The sequence below is a fragment of the Mesocricetus auratus genome, unplaced genomic scaffold (genome assembly GCF_017639785.1).
Source record: "Mesocricetus auratus isolate SY011 unplaced genomic scaffold, BCM_Maur_2.0 Super-Scaffold_100008, whole genome shotgun sequence".
Classification (NCBI taxonomy): domain Eukaryota; kingdom Metazoa; phylum Chordata; class Mammalia; order Rodentia; family Cricetidae; genus Mesocricetus; species Mesocricetus auratus.
This window is the reverse complement of record NW_024429192.1, coordinates 69,752,804-69,767,343: the sequence shown is the minus strand read 5'-3', so window position 1 is coordinate 69,767,343 and position 14,540 is coordinate 69,752,804. Positions and strand designations below refer to the sequence as shown.

The 14,540-nt window shown below is 41.7% G+C and overlaps 1 protein-coding gene across 1 annotated transcript in view; it reads right to left on the bottom strand.

Annotated features, from left to right (window-relative positions):
* Positions 1 to 3,824, bottom strand: part of LOC121142002 (rho GTPase-activating protein 20-like) — a 43,831-nt gene extending 40,007 nt beyond the window's left edge. Inside the window, exon 1 of the mRNA XM_040751083.1 lies at positions 885 to 3,824. Within this exon, the coding sequence (XP_040607017.1) occupies positions 885 to 1,033 (149 nt within the window). The 5' untranslated portion in view covers positions 1,034 to 3,824. The remainder of the gene's footprint in view (positions 1 to 884) is intronic.
* Positions 3,825 to 14,540: the final 10,716 nt, after the last annotated feature.

The window sequence follows — 14,540 nt, the reverse complement described above, 5'->3', positions numbered from 1 at the left end:
CTGTTTTAACTATTCATTCTCATATGTACAGAGAGGAAACATTCATTTCAATAATTTGGTCTTATTTCAATGAATTCAGGTTTCACGCTTCCTTAAACCCGAGTCAACAGTTGGATTTAAAGAACACATTACCCATTCTGCTGTGAGATGATGGATAGCTAACTGCCATTTTCTAAGAAACCTAAAAAATTATTGCTGTTCAATTTAACCTCAATAGCATCAGATAATCTCTATTGACCCCACTCCATGCGTGAGGAAGGGTCAGAATGGCTAATAGCCGAAAGCAACAGAGACAGGGTTTTGATCCAGGAAGTGGAATAGCCAACCACAGATCAGAACTGCTGAGCCTCCCCAACTCTTCATGTTCTCAGCATCCTTGTGGGAGCACAGCTCTGGGGAACAAGTCTCTCCTCCATCCAGTGTGGGCTTCCTCTTTCCAAGGGCCAGCATTCTTTGCACTGGGGTTGCTTTTTTATAGTTGGAGTGTGTGGATCAATTCCATGAACTTGTTAAGGGATTTTTAAATCTACAAGCTATCTTGGAAGTATGAATAATGTACCACAATAGAATTTTATTCTCAAAAATCCCCCCCGGTTGCCATTTGTTTCTTCCCCCCTTAATAGCCAGATCTATAGTTGGTTATGCTAATAACATCCCAAAATGTTTGTGTTATTGGTATGTGCAAACAAGCATGACTGTTAGTATAGATTCATCATTTTATTTTCTACTAGGGCATTAGACAAAACAAGGGCTCCATGGATTGTTAAATAAATAAGGAATCAAAACATTTGTAAAATCATAAGGGCAAATTCCCTTGGATTGTCCCACGGTAAGGGTGACACATTGTGACTTCTGGTAACTAGGAGTCTGAAAGTAAAGCATACCAACTATTCGTCACAACCAAGAAATCTCTGTACAGGTAGAGGTGACACTTCTTACTGACACCGCCTCTTCTGAGTTCCACTTCTCCATGGAACATCAGGGGTTGATTCTTGATTTTCGCATCTGTGACTTTCCCATTTAGAATTTCCATCTCAGTAAAGAGGCTTCTCCTGTGACAGGGCAAACACTAACAGAACAAAAGTCAGCAGGATAGTCAGAGGTCAACAGGAAAGAGGGCAATAGGATAGTCAGAAGTCAACAGGAGAGAGGGCAATAGGATAGTCAGAGGTCACCAGGATAGTCAGAGGTCACCAAGATTGTCAGAGGTCAATAGGATAGCCACAGGTCAATAAGATAGCCAGAGGTCAGTAGGATAGTCAGAGGTCACCACGATAGCCAGAGTTCAACAGGATAGTCAGAGGCCACAGGATAGAGGTCAATTGGATAGTCAAGAGGTCAGTAGCATAATCAGGGGTCAGGAGGATAAAGTTTATGAGAAATGTGAAGAGTGCCATAGACTCAGTTTTCTAACTCTAACTAAATCATTGATTCCATTCTCTGTCTTTTTCACTTGGACTTGCCAAGATACATGTATGTTTGTATATACGTGCATATATGTATATGTGATTTTTGTTTATATGTTTTCATAAATATATGTTCATAAAAGTCACTGTGATACAATCTTCAAGAAAGACTCAAATAAGACAGTTTTGACTAGGAAATATCTCAACAAGTGCTCATCTTCCTTATCAGTTCTTGAAGTGCCAATCAAAAACAAGTTTGTGATTTCATCTCACCCCACTCAGAATGGCTAAGGTCAACAAAACAAAGGCCATCACACACAAAAGTGTGGGGAACCAGGAAAACTCATTGTTAGTGGATATAAAAACTTAAGAAGCCACCCGGACAATCAGTCTGGAGACTTAGAGAAATCTGCCATATGGCCCAGCTGGCCAACCTCTCGGCATATGCACAAAGAACTTCAACTCTACTCCGCAGACACCTGCTGAGCCGTGTTCACTGTTGCTCTGTTCACAGCATTTAGAAAATAGAGCAACTGGAATATCCTTCAACAGATGAATGGACAATAAAATTGTGGTACATGCACACAAAAGAACACTGTTCAGTTGTATAGAACAACAGAGTCATGATCTTTGCAGTTACATGTATGGAAATCCAAAAAATATATAGTAAGAGTTAACAGAGACATCGAAAGACAAACAGCACATGTTCTCTCTCGTCTGCAGTTCTTAGCTCAAAATCCTCAAAAATGAATATACAACATGGAGTAACTGCAAAAAGAGCAGAAGTAAAAAGGGACCATGGGGGCAGGGACTGTGAAGGGGACCAGCAGGAAGCAGGTGATCTGAAGGAGAAAGTGGGAAGCATGGAGAGGGAGGCTCTGATTCCACGGTCACTACAGAAGCAGAGGAAGTGCTGAGAGACAAATAGAAAGTCTGATTAACCCTCAAGGAATCAAGTTAGCTTATGTTTACCTAAACATACAGTGCACATTTGTGTGTATACATATTCCTGTGTGGTTACACCAACTGGGGTGATAGTGCTCACCCAAAGAATTACAAGCAAGATATCACACAAAAAGCTTAAGGCCATGCATTGAAAACCTCTTCTCCTTGTGATGTTCAGAGTAAACAAATGACTACAGAAACAATACAGGCTGTTTCTGTGGCTTGCTTTCCTTTCAGCGGTGGAGGGTAAGTCCATAATGCTGAAACGCCCCGACTTCAGACACAAACTCAGGAGGAATCTGGGTCTGACCTGAGATACTCCTTCACACGCTGTAACTCGCATCACCAGCTGTACCCCTATATTTGTCATAGCGATGTTCATACGTCGTGGAAAGCAACAGCTGTCTAATTTGACTGAAGGCCAAAGTAATTCACACTTGGTTTCATGTAAATTCAAGTACATAAGGATGTTTGGAAAAGCCATTCCTATCTTAGGTAAAACAGAGTTCAAATTTGTAAAATTGGTGTTAGCAACAATAAATGTGGAAACACTAAAAAATTTCTGAGAACCAGAAAGTTCTTAGATGTTTGGTTGAGGTCCTACTGCTATTCTGTTGGCCTTCAAGCTCACACTGGGCAAAATGACCAAGCTCAGCAAAACATAAATCCTCCTTCCTAACTTGGTCAGGCATGTTCATTTACAAGCACTTTAGTCCCACGTGTCCTAGGACCTCTGTCCCCTGACACCGTGATATCTCCTTTCTGAGGGGATCAGCACTGAACTTCATAAAATGATTCGTTTCTCACGAGGGCTGTGCTGAGTGGAGAACAAGTTCACATGATCTGGAGAAAACAAGACAGAATAATTCGAGCCCACCCATCTATCATAAGGATCAGAACTAGTTCTTAAGAGAATACCTTTCCAGTGAAGCCTTGAATGGAGAGCCTTTCAGTAGACTAAACTTCTCTTAATCCTTGGCACTAGAAGCCAAAGGCAGCCAGAGCAGTTGGCAGACCAACCACTGAGACCTAAAGATTCTACATTAGTCATAGTGACTGACCATTGTGATGTCAAGCCTGGAAGGCTCATTTCATAACTGACAAAATGACATATTTACTGTCCATCTGTATGTTAGCTTTTAAAATTATGTTTGAGATATTTTTAAATTCACATTACTATATCCTGTATCCCAAACACTCTAAAGCACTCTCATAACCCTACACACTGGATTGTGGTCCGTCTTTAACTGTTTTAGTGGTCAAAGGACAAGAGGCAATATACTGTCTCATGAACATGGACTCAGGTCAGGGCCAAATTGTTGATGTCACACCACAGTAAATGACACCTTGGGAGAATATTTGAGAGAGATATCTTGAGGTAGGAAGCCAGAGTAACTGGGACTAGTCTTGCTCTCTGAAAAAAAAATCCTTCTGCAGGACTTGAGCAGGTTATAGGTAAAAACAAACTTAACTCCTGCAGGGAGCAGCAGTCCTATTTCCTGGGCCGCCACACTATATATAGGCCCTGACTCTTACAAGTAAACCACCTCTCAATATTGCCACATGGGGACCAAGCTGCCAGCATATTAGCCATTGGGGCAGTAATTGTGTACAAGGTAGGAGGGAAAAGTTGTTCAGTAAAAACCAATAGAATTAAGATTAGGACAGTTGTACTTCTACAATCATAGCCATAATTGCCAACCCATAACAGCTATCTTCTTAATTCCTGGCAATCAGTTTCTTCATTTGTCATGTCTATAATACTGTGTTTTGATGAATGCTGTAAAATCACATGAACTTTTGGGATTTTATACCACTCACATGGGGGTGGGGCATGGAGTTAAGCAGGTCAGGAGGTGGGGAGGATCTAGTAAGAGTTGGAGGAGGTTAAACTGCAATATCTTCTATTAATACAGTTTTAAGGAAAAAAAGAAATAGCCAGGCATGGTGACACATGCCTTTAATCTTAGCATTTGGGAGGCAGAGGCAAAGGCGGGCAGACTTCTGAGTTCAAGGCCTGGTCTACAGTGCTATTTCTAGAATAGCCAGGTGTACTAAGGGTTACTCTATCTAAAAGAAAAAAGAAAGAAAGAAAGAAAGAAAGAAAGAAAGAAAGAAAGAAAGAAAGAAGGAAGGAAGGAAGGAAGGAAGGAAGGAAAGAAAGAAAGAAAGAAAGAAAGAAAGAAAGAAAGAAAGAAAGAAAGAAAGAAAGAAGGGGAGGAGAAAGACAAGGTGGAGAAATTTATGTAATGCAGCAAACTGATAATATAGTTTCTTTACTGTATGTTTTATCTAGGAATTAAAATATCTGAAAATCTTTCTCTTAGAAACTTTCTAGGAAGACAATGAGCACTTAGGCAAGGCATTCACCATGTTGAGATAAAGACCTGGTTTCATAAAGAGAGACATAACACATGTCTTCATGTGTGTGCATGCACATGTGCTCATTTGAGGGTGTGGCTTTGACATACATGATGTGTGTGTATGCAGGTCTGGGGGGTCACATGTGGAGGAGGTTTGAGCCTAATTACGTGAGAGGATAGCATCCATATTTAGTTGTTGCCTCACTTCTTATCTGAGACAGGTTCTGTTTTATTCTCTGGCTAACTGACTCGCAGTGTGTGGTGATCTCTCTACCTGCTACCACTGGGGACATGATTCTGGCTTGGAGATGCTTGAGCCACAACGTCCTCATTTCTACTGTTATTTGTTTTGTCTGGAAGATCTGGTGATCTGAACTCAAGTAATCATGCTCAAGTCTCAAGTGCTCTAGACACTGAACCATCTCTTCATGCCCTGGGATATTTTCTCAAAATTTTAATTGTTAATTTCAACCTATGGGTCATTATCATTTATTTTTGTGTCAATTATACCTGGAATCATCTCTGAGACAAGACTCCAAGCACAACTGAGGAAAATATGGATTAAGTTGATGTGTGAAGAACCACACCCCAACTGGTCTGCACCAAGCCTTGTCCATGGAATGCACCAAGTCTTGTCCTGGAATGCATACAAGGAGAAAGCTGGCTGAGTGTCAACATTCGGTGTTCTCTGCTTCTTACCTGTATAACCTGAGTAACCAGCTTGATCAGCCCCATCATCTCCTGCCAACAGAATTTCTCCCATGATGATGTCCTCTGTCCTCATATGCAGTCACATAATTCAATGCTTATGTAAGTAACATGCTGGAGTATTCTGGGGCCACAGCTGTGACAGAAACTTTACACCAAGACTGACACTGCTGTTTTGGTAAACCTACTGAAATGAATCTTGGATTCCTGGGACTAATTTTGTATGTTGTAAAAGAGAATGTGGAGATTTGGGGTAAGTAAAGTCCTAGCATGTCGGAAGCAGAAATTCATTGACTATTCTCTTGTGAGCTTGGAAGACAAGAATGCAGAGAGATGATGGAGGTCAAGCTCATAAAACAAACAAACAAAATCATGAACCTGATCAGGAACTAGGCCAAGTGTTCTTTGTGTGACATTCTAGGAAGGATTCAGGTGCATTCAGCATTGTCATAAGAACCAAAGTCAAACACTAATTTATTTCCAGATGGAATCTCAATATGGTTTCCGTGGTGTGCAGCTGATATACCCTAAAACCATGCGGTTCCCTTTTCTGGGCTTGTTCATTCCATGGCACAAAACCCAGAGAGCCATGGGAGCCCGGCCATGGTGTGTTTTCTGCTTCTGGAACGGGGGTTTGTTGGCAGCAGCATCTTCCAGCTCCTGCCATGGTGCACTGTGGTCTTCGGCTGAGAGCCCATTGAGCCCCCTTCAGCCTTGATGTGAGGGTTTATGCATAGTCATAATTCGCTGTGCCATGTCTCGGTGATATCACTGGGAGGCCTACTCTTTTTTTTTTTTAAGGGAAATGGAGGATGGGTTTGGGAAGAGGGAGGTGGAGGGAGGGGAAATCTCTGGTTGGGATGTAATGTATGGGAGAAGAATAAAAACAACAACAATAACAAACAAAACTGCAATAAAATGCTTTGAAATCAGTTGCTTTCCCACCATTTGTTATCACATTAACAGGAAAAGAAACAAAGATGCTCCATGTTCCTGGCATGAAAAAAAAAGATGGTTTCTCAAGGACTTTGTATAAGTTCCTACATTTCCATTTGCAATTAATTTACATACCAATCCCAGTTCCTCTCCCTCCCATCCTCCCTTACCCCCACCATCTCTCCATCCCACCCCCCCCATCCACACCTCAGGAGGGTGAGGCCTCCCATGGGGGAGCATCAAAGTCTGTCATATCATTTGGGGCAGACCTAGGTCCTCCCCCTTGCATCTAGGCTGAGAGAATATCCATCCATAAGAAGGGGCTCCCAAAGCCCATTCATGCACAAGGGATAAATACTGGTTCCACTGCCACAGGCCCCATAGACTGCCCAGGCCCTCCAACTAACACCCACATTTAGGGGACCTAGTTGGGTCTTTTTTTTATTTATTTTTCAGTTTAAATTTAGATAAGAAACAAGGTTGCTTCACAAGTCAGTTCCAGGTCCCTCTCCCTTTACCTCCCCTCCTCCCGTGCCCTCCCCCCAGCCCCCTCATTATCCCCTCATTTCCCCGGGGGGGGGGGGTGTGAGGCCCTCCATGGGGGTATCCATAGTCTGTCATTTCATACAGGGCAGGGCCTAGACCCTCCCCCCAAGAGTTCAGGGTGAGAGTGCACCTCACATTGTTGGATGGGAGTCCAAATCCGTGTGTATACTCGGGATGAGTACTGATATGCTGCCCAGCACTCAATAGATTCCCTAGGCCTCCTCACTGACACCCACATTCAGGGGGTCTTGATCAGTCCCATGCTGGATTCCCAGGCCTAGTTCAGTCTTAATGCAGGCTCCCCATTGTCGTCTGGAATCTGTGAGCTCCCACTTGCACAGGTCAGTTGTTTCTGTGGGTTTCCCAAGCTGGTCACTGCTCCCTCTCTACAATAGATAGCATTAAGACCACACCACCAGAGGGCAGCATACATAACCACACAGAGGCCTAATTTACCACCAGAGGGCTGCATACACAGAGGCCCTATTTAAACATTCTGCTCTCTTTGAAAGTGTTACATTGAAAGTCGGTCTGTACAATTATGGCTAAGACAAGAATCGTTCATATCCAGTGGCTCCCTTAGACACTTCAATGATCATTCTCTAACTGATGGTAACAATTTGGTCACCTATGTTTTGAGGATATAGACCCTCCATTCATGTATAAGGCTCCATCTTCCTTGGGTAGGTCATTTACAATTTAGTGAGTACTTATGGCTTGCTTTGTCATCTAAGCAGTGATGGAACAAGTACCATAGATGTAATCATTTCAAGCTATTTTCTTGGCCTTTTACATAAATGTTTGTGCCATGAATAGTTTGTTTAATAAAGAGATTGATTTTAAACATTTATGCTGTAAATTTGCTTTCCTAAGACAAATTCCCTACCACTTTTGTAATAAAATCTGGATGATTAATATCAAATTGACAGTATCTGGACCCTGAAAGGAAGTAATGCTATAGGTACAGCTGTAAGTGATTAGTTCAGTTAGTGTTTGCCGATGCCATGAGGTGTTATCATGGTTAGGCTTGTAGAGGTGGGACTATTCACCCCAAAAGTCTCAGCATCCACACCTTAGCCTTGGGTCCTGGTCGCCTAACAACTGGAGGTGTTACCCAAGTACAAGGCTTCATCTCCCTCTTCATGTGATGAGAACAGCTTCCTCAAGTTCCTACCATGGTGGTGTCTCTGACATGATGGGCTTTCCCCTGGGGCCATGCACCAAATGCATCATTCTGTCTTCAGTTGTTTTTACTTAATCATAGAACTAGGATAACAGTCCTTTAAAACAGCCACCAAAATAGTGTATTGAAGGACATCGAGTAGAGAATGCCTATGATGATGGGGCCCTCCTCTCTCCTGCTTTTGTAGTTAGTTGATCTTGTGCTGTCTTTCAAGGTACCTCTGCTGTTTTCTACAAACTCGGTCATGGCTTTGTCCTCCAGAGCTCTGGGTGCTAAGTCAAGTCGTTGTTTTAATATGATTAAAAGAAAGAAAGAAGAGAGAGAGGGAGGGAGAACAGAAGAAAAGGAGAGACAGAGGGAGGGAAGGAAGGAGGAGGGCAGGAGGGAGGGAGGGAAGGAGTGAGAGAGGGAGGGAAAGTAATTATTCCTTAGGCCCCAGGTCCTCCTTGTCACAGAGACTAGAGGAAGAAAGAGAATCACACCAGCTAGTGTGCTAGGGTCCTCATGCAGACTTTCCCGGGAGCACACTCCATAAACATGTAGAGTTTCCATTTACAGTGTTGTCTGAAATGATTCCCCCACACTGTCATAACAGGATGGGCACTCGAGCTCTTTTGATGGCTGTGGCATCTCTGTGAAATGAGGGAACTGATGTCACCCTTTCATGACAGTATAAACCTTCTCCTACCTGGGTTCCTTCTTCATGAAGAGGATCATTGTCATTATCCATTGGACAGCTCCTTGCACATTGACAGCCACTGTCATCATGCCTGGAAGCCTCACATCACCAAAGTCAGTAGAATTACTCTGGGATCCTGAAGCCTTGACTGTAACTGCAACTCTGTGAGCTGTCCGTAGAGAATTTCCTGGTGTCTACTCCTAATATTTTCAGATTGTACCAGAGAAATGTCAAACACCAGAGGACACGCACACATCATACACTGTCATTCAGCATCACTAACATCACATATAAGAGTTCTGAGGTTTGAAATGACGAAAAATATAGAATCCAGAATTCTGAGAGAAATGTATATTCTATGAAAAGATAGGACCCTGACTGTCCCTAGGAAAGACTAAGTTATTTTCAGGAAGATAAGAGCATATTTAATAATATAATAAGTACAATAAATAAGAGCAGTTTCAATGCTCTCGTTGTGACAGCTGTTTGGGGGAAGTCCTGTGCATCTGTCAATAAAGCACTGCTGGCCAATAGGAATCTAGATAGGTGGGACTAGAACTCCAGGAGGACTCTGGGAAGGAGAAACACAGGGAGTCAAGATGTAACACCATGGGGTAGGAAGCCCGGAACTATTCTCCGGTAAGAGAAATACTTAGATTAACAATTATGGGGTAATTACTTAAATCAGAGCTAGCCAGTAAGAAACAAGCAAGGCCAACAGCTTCATAATTAATACAGCCTCCTGTGTGTTTATTTGGGACTAATGCGGCTCTGGAACCAGGCTGGCGGGAAGGTTTCTCTCAAGAAAAAGGCTTCTCTTTACAGACAGCTAATTGTGTGTAAGGGTGTGTGTTTTTACATGTGAGTTCATGTGCCAACTGAAGCCAAACTAGCACATCAGATGCCCTGGAGATGAAGTTTCAGGCAGATGTGCATCTCCAGATGTGTAATGAAGGATGTTATGTTAGTTCTTCTACAGGAGTGTGTGCTCTGCACTAAGAGTTATGTCTCCAGTCTCTGTGGACATTTATAGCTTTTATGCAACTAGTGCTCACATACACACACTGAGGTGTAGATGTATGGATGTTTCCAGAAATATGCAAACAAGGAATGAAGTGTCCCTTTGAACTTGGGTATACAATCTCATTGATTCATGTTCTAGATCAATTAAAAAGAGAGGAAAAATATGATAAAAATATATTGTCCTAAACTATATTTTGGCCAAGTGGTGGTGATGCATACTTTTAATCCCAGCACACAAGAAGTAGAGATAGACAGATCTCTAGGAGCTCAAGTATAGTCTACACAGTGGGCTCCAGGATAGCCAGGACTACACAGGGCTGTCCTAAATTTCTCAAAAAAAAAAGAGAAGAGGACAAATTGAGTTGAGAAAGAGTGCAAGAAGCCAGGCATGATAGTACTTAAGGCAGAGGCAGGAGGATCTCTGACTTCAAAGTCAGCTTGGTGTACACAGCAAGTTCTGGGATGGCCAGAGCTACACAGAGAAACCCTGCCACAAAGAAAACAAAACCAAACAAAACAAAATAAAAAGAGAAAAGAAAGATTAATACTTTAATAAAAAAGGAGAAAAGTGTCTAAGTACCAGCTTCATTCTGTTTGCTCTGAGACTGCAAACTCACTGTTCTTACTGTTCTCAGTCTGGACTGTTGCTGATAGGTTCTAACATCTTATTCAGAGAGTTTTTCTTAAAGGAACATAACAACTGTAAAGTGACAAGGAAACTACTCTAAATCAAAGTGACAGTGAAGATCTGACCCACTAACAAGAAAGTTTGCCACCCAAGTGAGAGAATTCTGGAGTCCTGATTATTCTCCGGAACTCCCCTCTGTGGGATTCAGGAGTTTGCTTGCTAAGCGGAATAACACAACTGATTCTCTGATTGACAACTGATTGGGTTTGGGAAGCCATCCCTCACTGCACACGTCTCTCCCAAGAGCACAGATGACTGGATGCATCAGTTAGTGACTAGTCAATTCTCAGGACAGGGACACTCAGAGGATTATTGTCTTCCTGCACATTCAATTAGTACTGGCTGGATTGGCCTTTTCAGCCTCACACCTGGACATAATATGGAACCTTTTCAGTGGAAATTTTCTACAGCAGAGGGATTGTTAATAGGGCAAAAAAACTTATTCCATTGCTTAGTGTCCAATGAATATGAAGTTTGATGCAGGTAGGAATCTCAGGTTGCCAGTAGCCCGATTAGTCCAAGAGTACACCAAGGAGTCCAAGGTGGTCATGGGCTCTACTGTGTCATTGTGAGCAGAGCACATCAGCTCCATGACTGTGCATTCCCTCCCTACGGGCTGTATCCCCAGAAACTACTGGCTGAAATACACCCTTGTTGCCTGAATTGTTTTGCCAACAAGAACACTGGCTAATTAGTTGCATTGCTATAATAGAAGTTTTAACTTAAAAAAAATATTTGTTGGTTCTTTGAGAATTTAGTCCGTCCCTTGACCCTAGTGATACTTCATATATCTTACCAGTTATACCTGTCTCTGTCCTCCAACATCATGTTCTTTCTTAACAAATATTAAGTATGAGAGGAGCCAGGGAGTCCAGGGAAGCAGCTGTTCTGATGGCAGCATCAGGTCCACAGGCCGGCTTCTGGGCCTGTGTTCCAGTGCCTGCGGATCACCTGGGAACTGCACAGAGCTTCCAATCCCAGCGGGAGCCAAGCACCCAAGACTCCAGGTCTTCTCTCTCACCAACGAAACCAGGAAACCAGAGGAGCCAGGGAGTCCAGGGGAGCAGCTGTTCAGGCCGGGCGGCCGCAGGATCAGGTACAACAGGATCCAGCATAGGGTCCAGGGGACCAGGTAGGAGGCTAAGCGCCCCAGATTCCTGTTCTTCTTCTCCACCCATGGGACCAGAACAAGGACAAGGAATAGAAGAACCACCACATTATTGGACTTGCTAGCACCCACAAAAAGGGAACTCTGGTCCCCTAACCACCAGACCAGTAGGGGCTCTTTCTGCACCCACTAGAAGAAGAGATGTGAAAGAGACAATCAAAAACACACTCAGCAACAGAAAAACAAATATGACACCACCAGATTCTAGAGACTCCACACCAGCAAGACTCCAACATTCCAATGCGAACGAAGCAGAAGAGAACGACCTTAAAACCACTTTCATGAAAATGATAGAGGCCCTAAAAGAGGATATAGGAAAGTCCCTCAAAGAAATGGAAGTAAAAACAAACCAAAAAATGCAAGAATTGGAAGAAGAAACATACCAAAAAAGGCAGGAAATGGAAGAAGAAACAAAGCAAAAAATGCAAGAAATGGTAGAAAAAACAAAGCAAAAAATGAAAGAAATGGAAGAAGAAACAAACCATAAGAGGCAGGAAATGGAAGAAGAAACAAAGCAAAAAATGCAAGAAATGGTAGAAAAAACAAAGCAAAAAATGAAAGAAATAGAAGAAAGAACAAACCAAAAAATTCATAAAAGGCAACAAATGGACAAAAAGATAAACCAAAAATTGCAAGAAGCAATGCAAACACTGCAAGGGTTGAAAACTGAAATAGAGACAATAAAAAAACACAATCTGAAGAAAGGCAGGAAATAGAAAAGCTGGGCAAACAGTCAGGTACTACCAATACAAGCATTACCAACAGAATAGAAGAGATGGAAGAGAGAATCTCAAGTGTTGAAGATACACTAGGAGAAATGGATTCATCAACCAAAGAAAACCTTAAGTCCAACAAATCCTTAACACAAAACATCCAGGAAATATGGTTCACCATGAAAAGACCAAACCTAAGAATAATAGGTATAGAAGAAGGAGAAGAAAACCACCTCAAAGGGGCAGAAGACATATTCACAAAATCATAGAAGAAAACTTTCCCAACCTTAAGAAAGCCATGCCAATGAAGGTAGAAGAAGCTTACAGAACACCAAATAGAGTAGACCACAAAAAAATCCCCTCGCCATATAATAATCAAGACCCCAAATATACAGAATAAAGAAAGAATATTAAAAGCAGCTAAGGAAAAAGGTCAAGTAACATATAAAGGCAGACCTATCAGAATTACACCTGACTTCTCCATGGAAACTCTGAAAGCCAGAAGGTCCTGGATAGATATTCTACCAACACTTAAGAGACCATGGATGCCAGCCCAGACTACTATACCCGGCAAAGCTCTCAATCACTATAGACGGAGAAAACAAGATATTTCATGACAAAACTAGATTCAAGCAATATGTGTCCACTAACCCAGCCCTACAGAAAATTTTGGAAGGAAAACTCCAACCCAAGGAAGCTAACTACAACCAGAAAAACATAGGCATTAGAGAATCCCTCTCTACCAACAGCCAAAAGAACAAGGAGTGAAATTCCACACATAATTCCAACAACAACCATTGCAAATTGAAGAAGGATGAGCAATCAATGGTCATTAATATCCCTCAACATTAATGGCCTTAACTCACCCATAAAAAGACACAGACTAGCAGAATGGATTCGAAGACAGAACCCTTCCTTCTGCTGCATACAAGAAACACACCTTACCCTCAAAGACAGACATTACCTGAGAGTTAAAGGTTGGGAAAAAAATTTTCAATCAAATGGACCCAAGAAACAAGCAGGGGTAGTAATCCTAATATCTAACAAACTAGACTTTAAAATAAAACCAATCAAAAGAGATGAAGGAGGTCATTACATACTCATCACAGGTGAAACCCACCAAGATGAAGTGTCTATCCTGAAAATCTATGCCCCAAATACAAAGGCATCTACATTCATAAAAGAAACATTATTAGAACTTAAATCACATCTAAAGCCCCATACAGTTATAGTGGGAGATTTCAACACACCACTCTCACCACTAGACAGGAATATCAGACAGAAACTCAACAAAGAAGCAAAGGGTCTAATAGCAGTAATGACCCAACTGGGATTAACAGACATCTATAGAACATTTCATTCACATAAAAAAGAATATACCTTCTCCTCACCACCACATGGAACCTTCTCAAAAATCGACCACATACTTGGCAACATATCAAACCTCAGCAGCTACAAAAAAAATTGGAATAACTCCATGCATCTTATCAGACCACCATGCTTTAAAATTAGAATTCAACAACAACACAAATTGCAGAAAACCTACAAACTCATGGAAATTGAATAATGCTCAACTGCACCATCCCTGGGTCAAAGAAGAAATAAAAAAAAGAAATTAAAGACTTCCTCGAATTCATTGAGAATGAAGACACAACATATCTAAACTTATGGGACACGTTGAAAGCAGGGCTATGAGGAAAGTTCATAGCAATAAGTGACCACATGAAGAAATTGGAGTTTAGTTATACTAGAGAATTAACAGCACACCTTAAAGTTCTAGAACACAAAGAAGCAAACTCACCCAGGAGGAGTAGACGTCAGGAAATAATCAAATTGAGGGCTGAAATCAATAAAGTAGAAACTAGGAAAACAGTACAAAGAATCAATGCAACGAAGAGTTGGTTCTTTGAGAAAATCAACAAGATAGACAAACCTTTGTCCAAACTTACCAAACAGCAGAGAGTGAACATGCAAATTAACAACATGAGAAATGAAAAGGGGGACATAACAACAGACTCTGAGGAAATCCAGAGAATCATCAGGTCATACTTTGAAAACCTGTACTCCACAAAATTTGAAAATTTAAAGGAAATGGACGACTTTCTGGATAGCTATCACTTGCCAAAACTGAATCAAGAACAGATAAGCAATTTAAATAGACCTATAACCCCTATGGAAATAG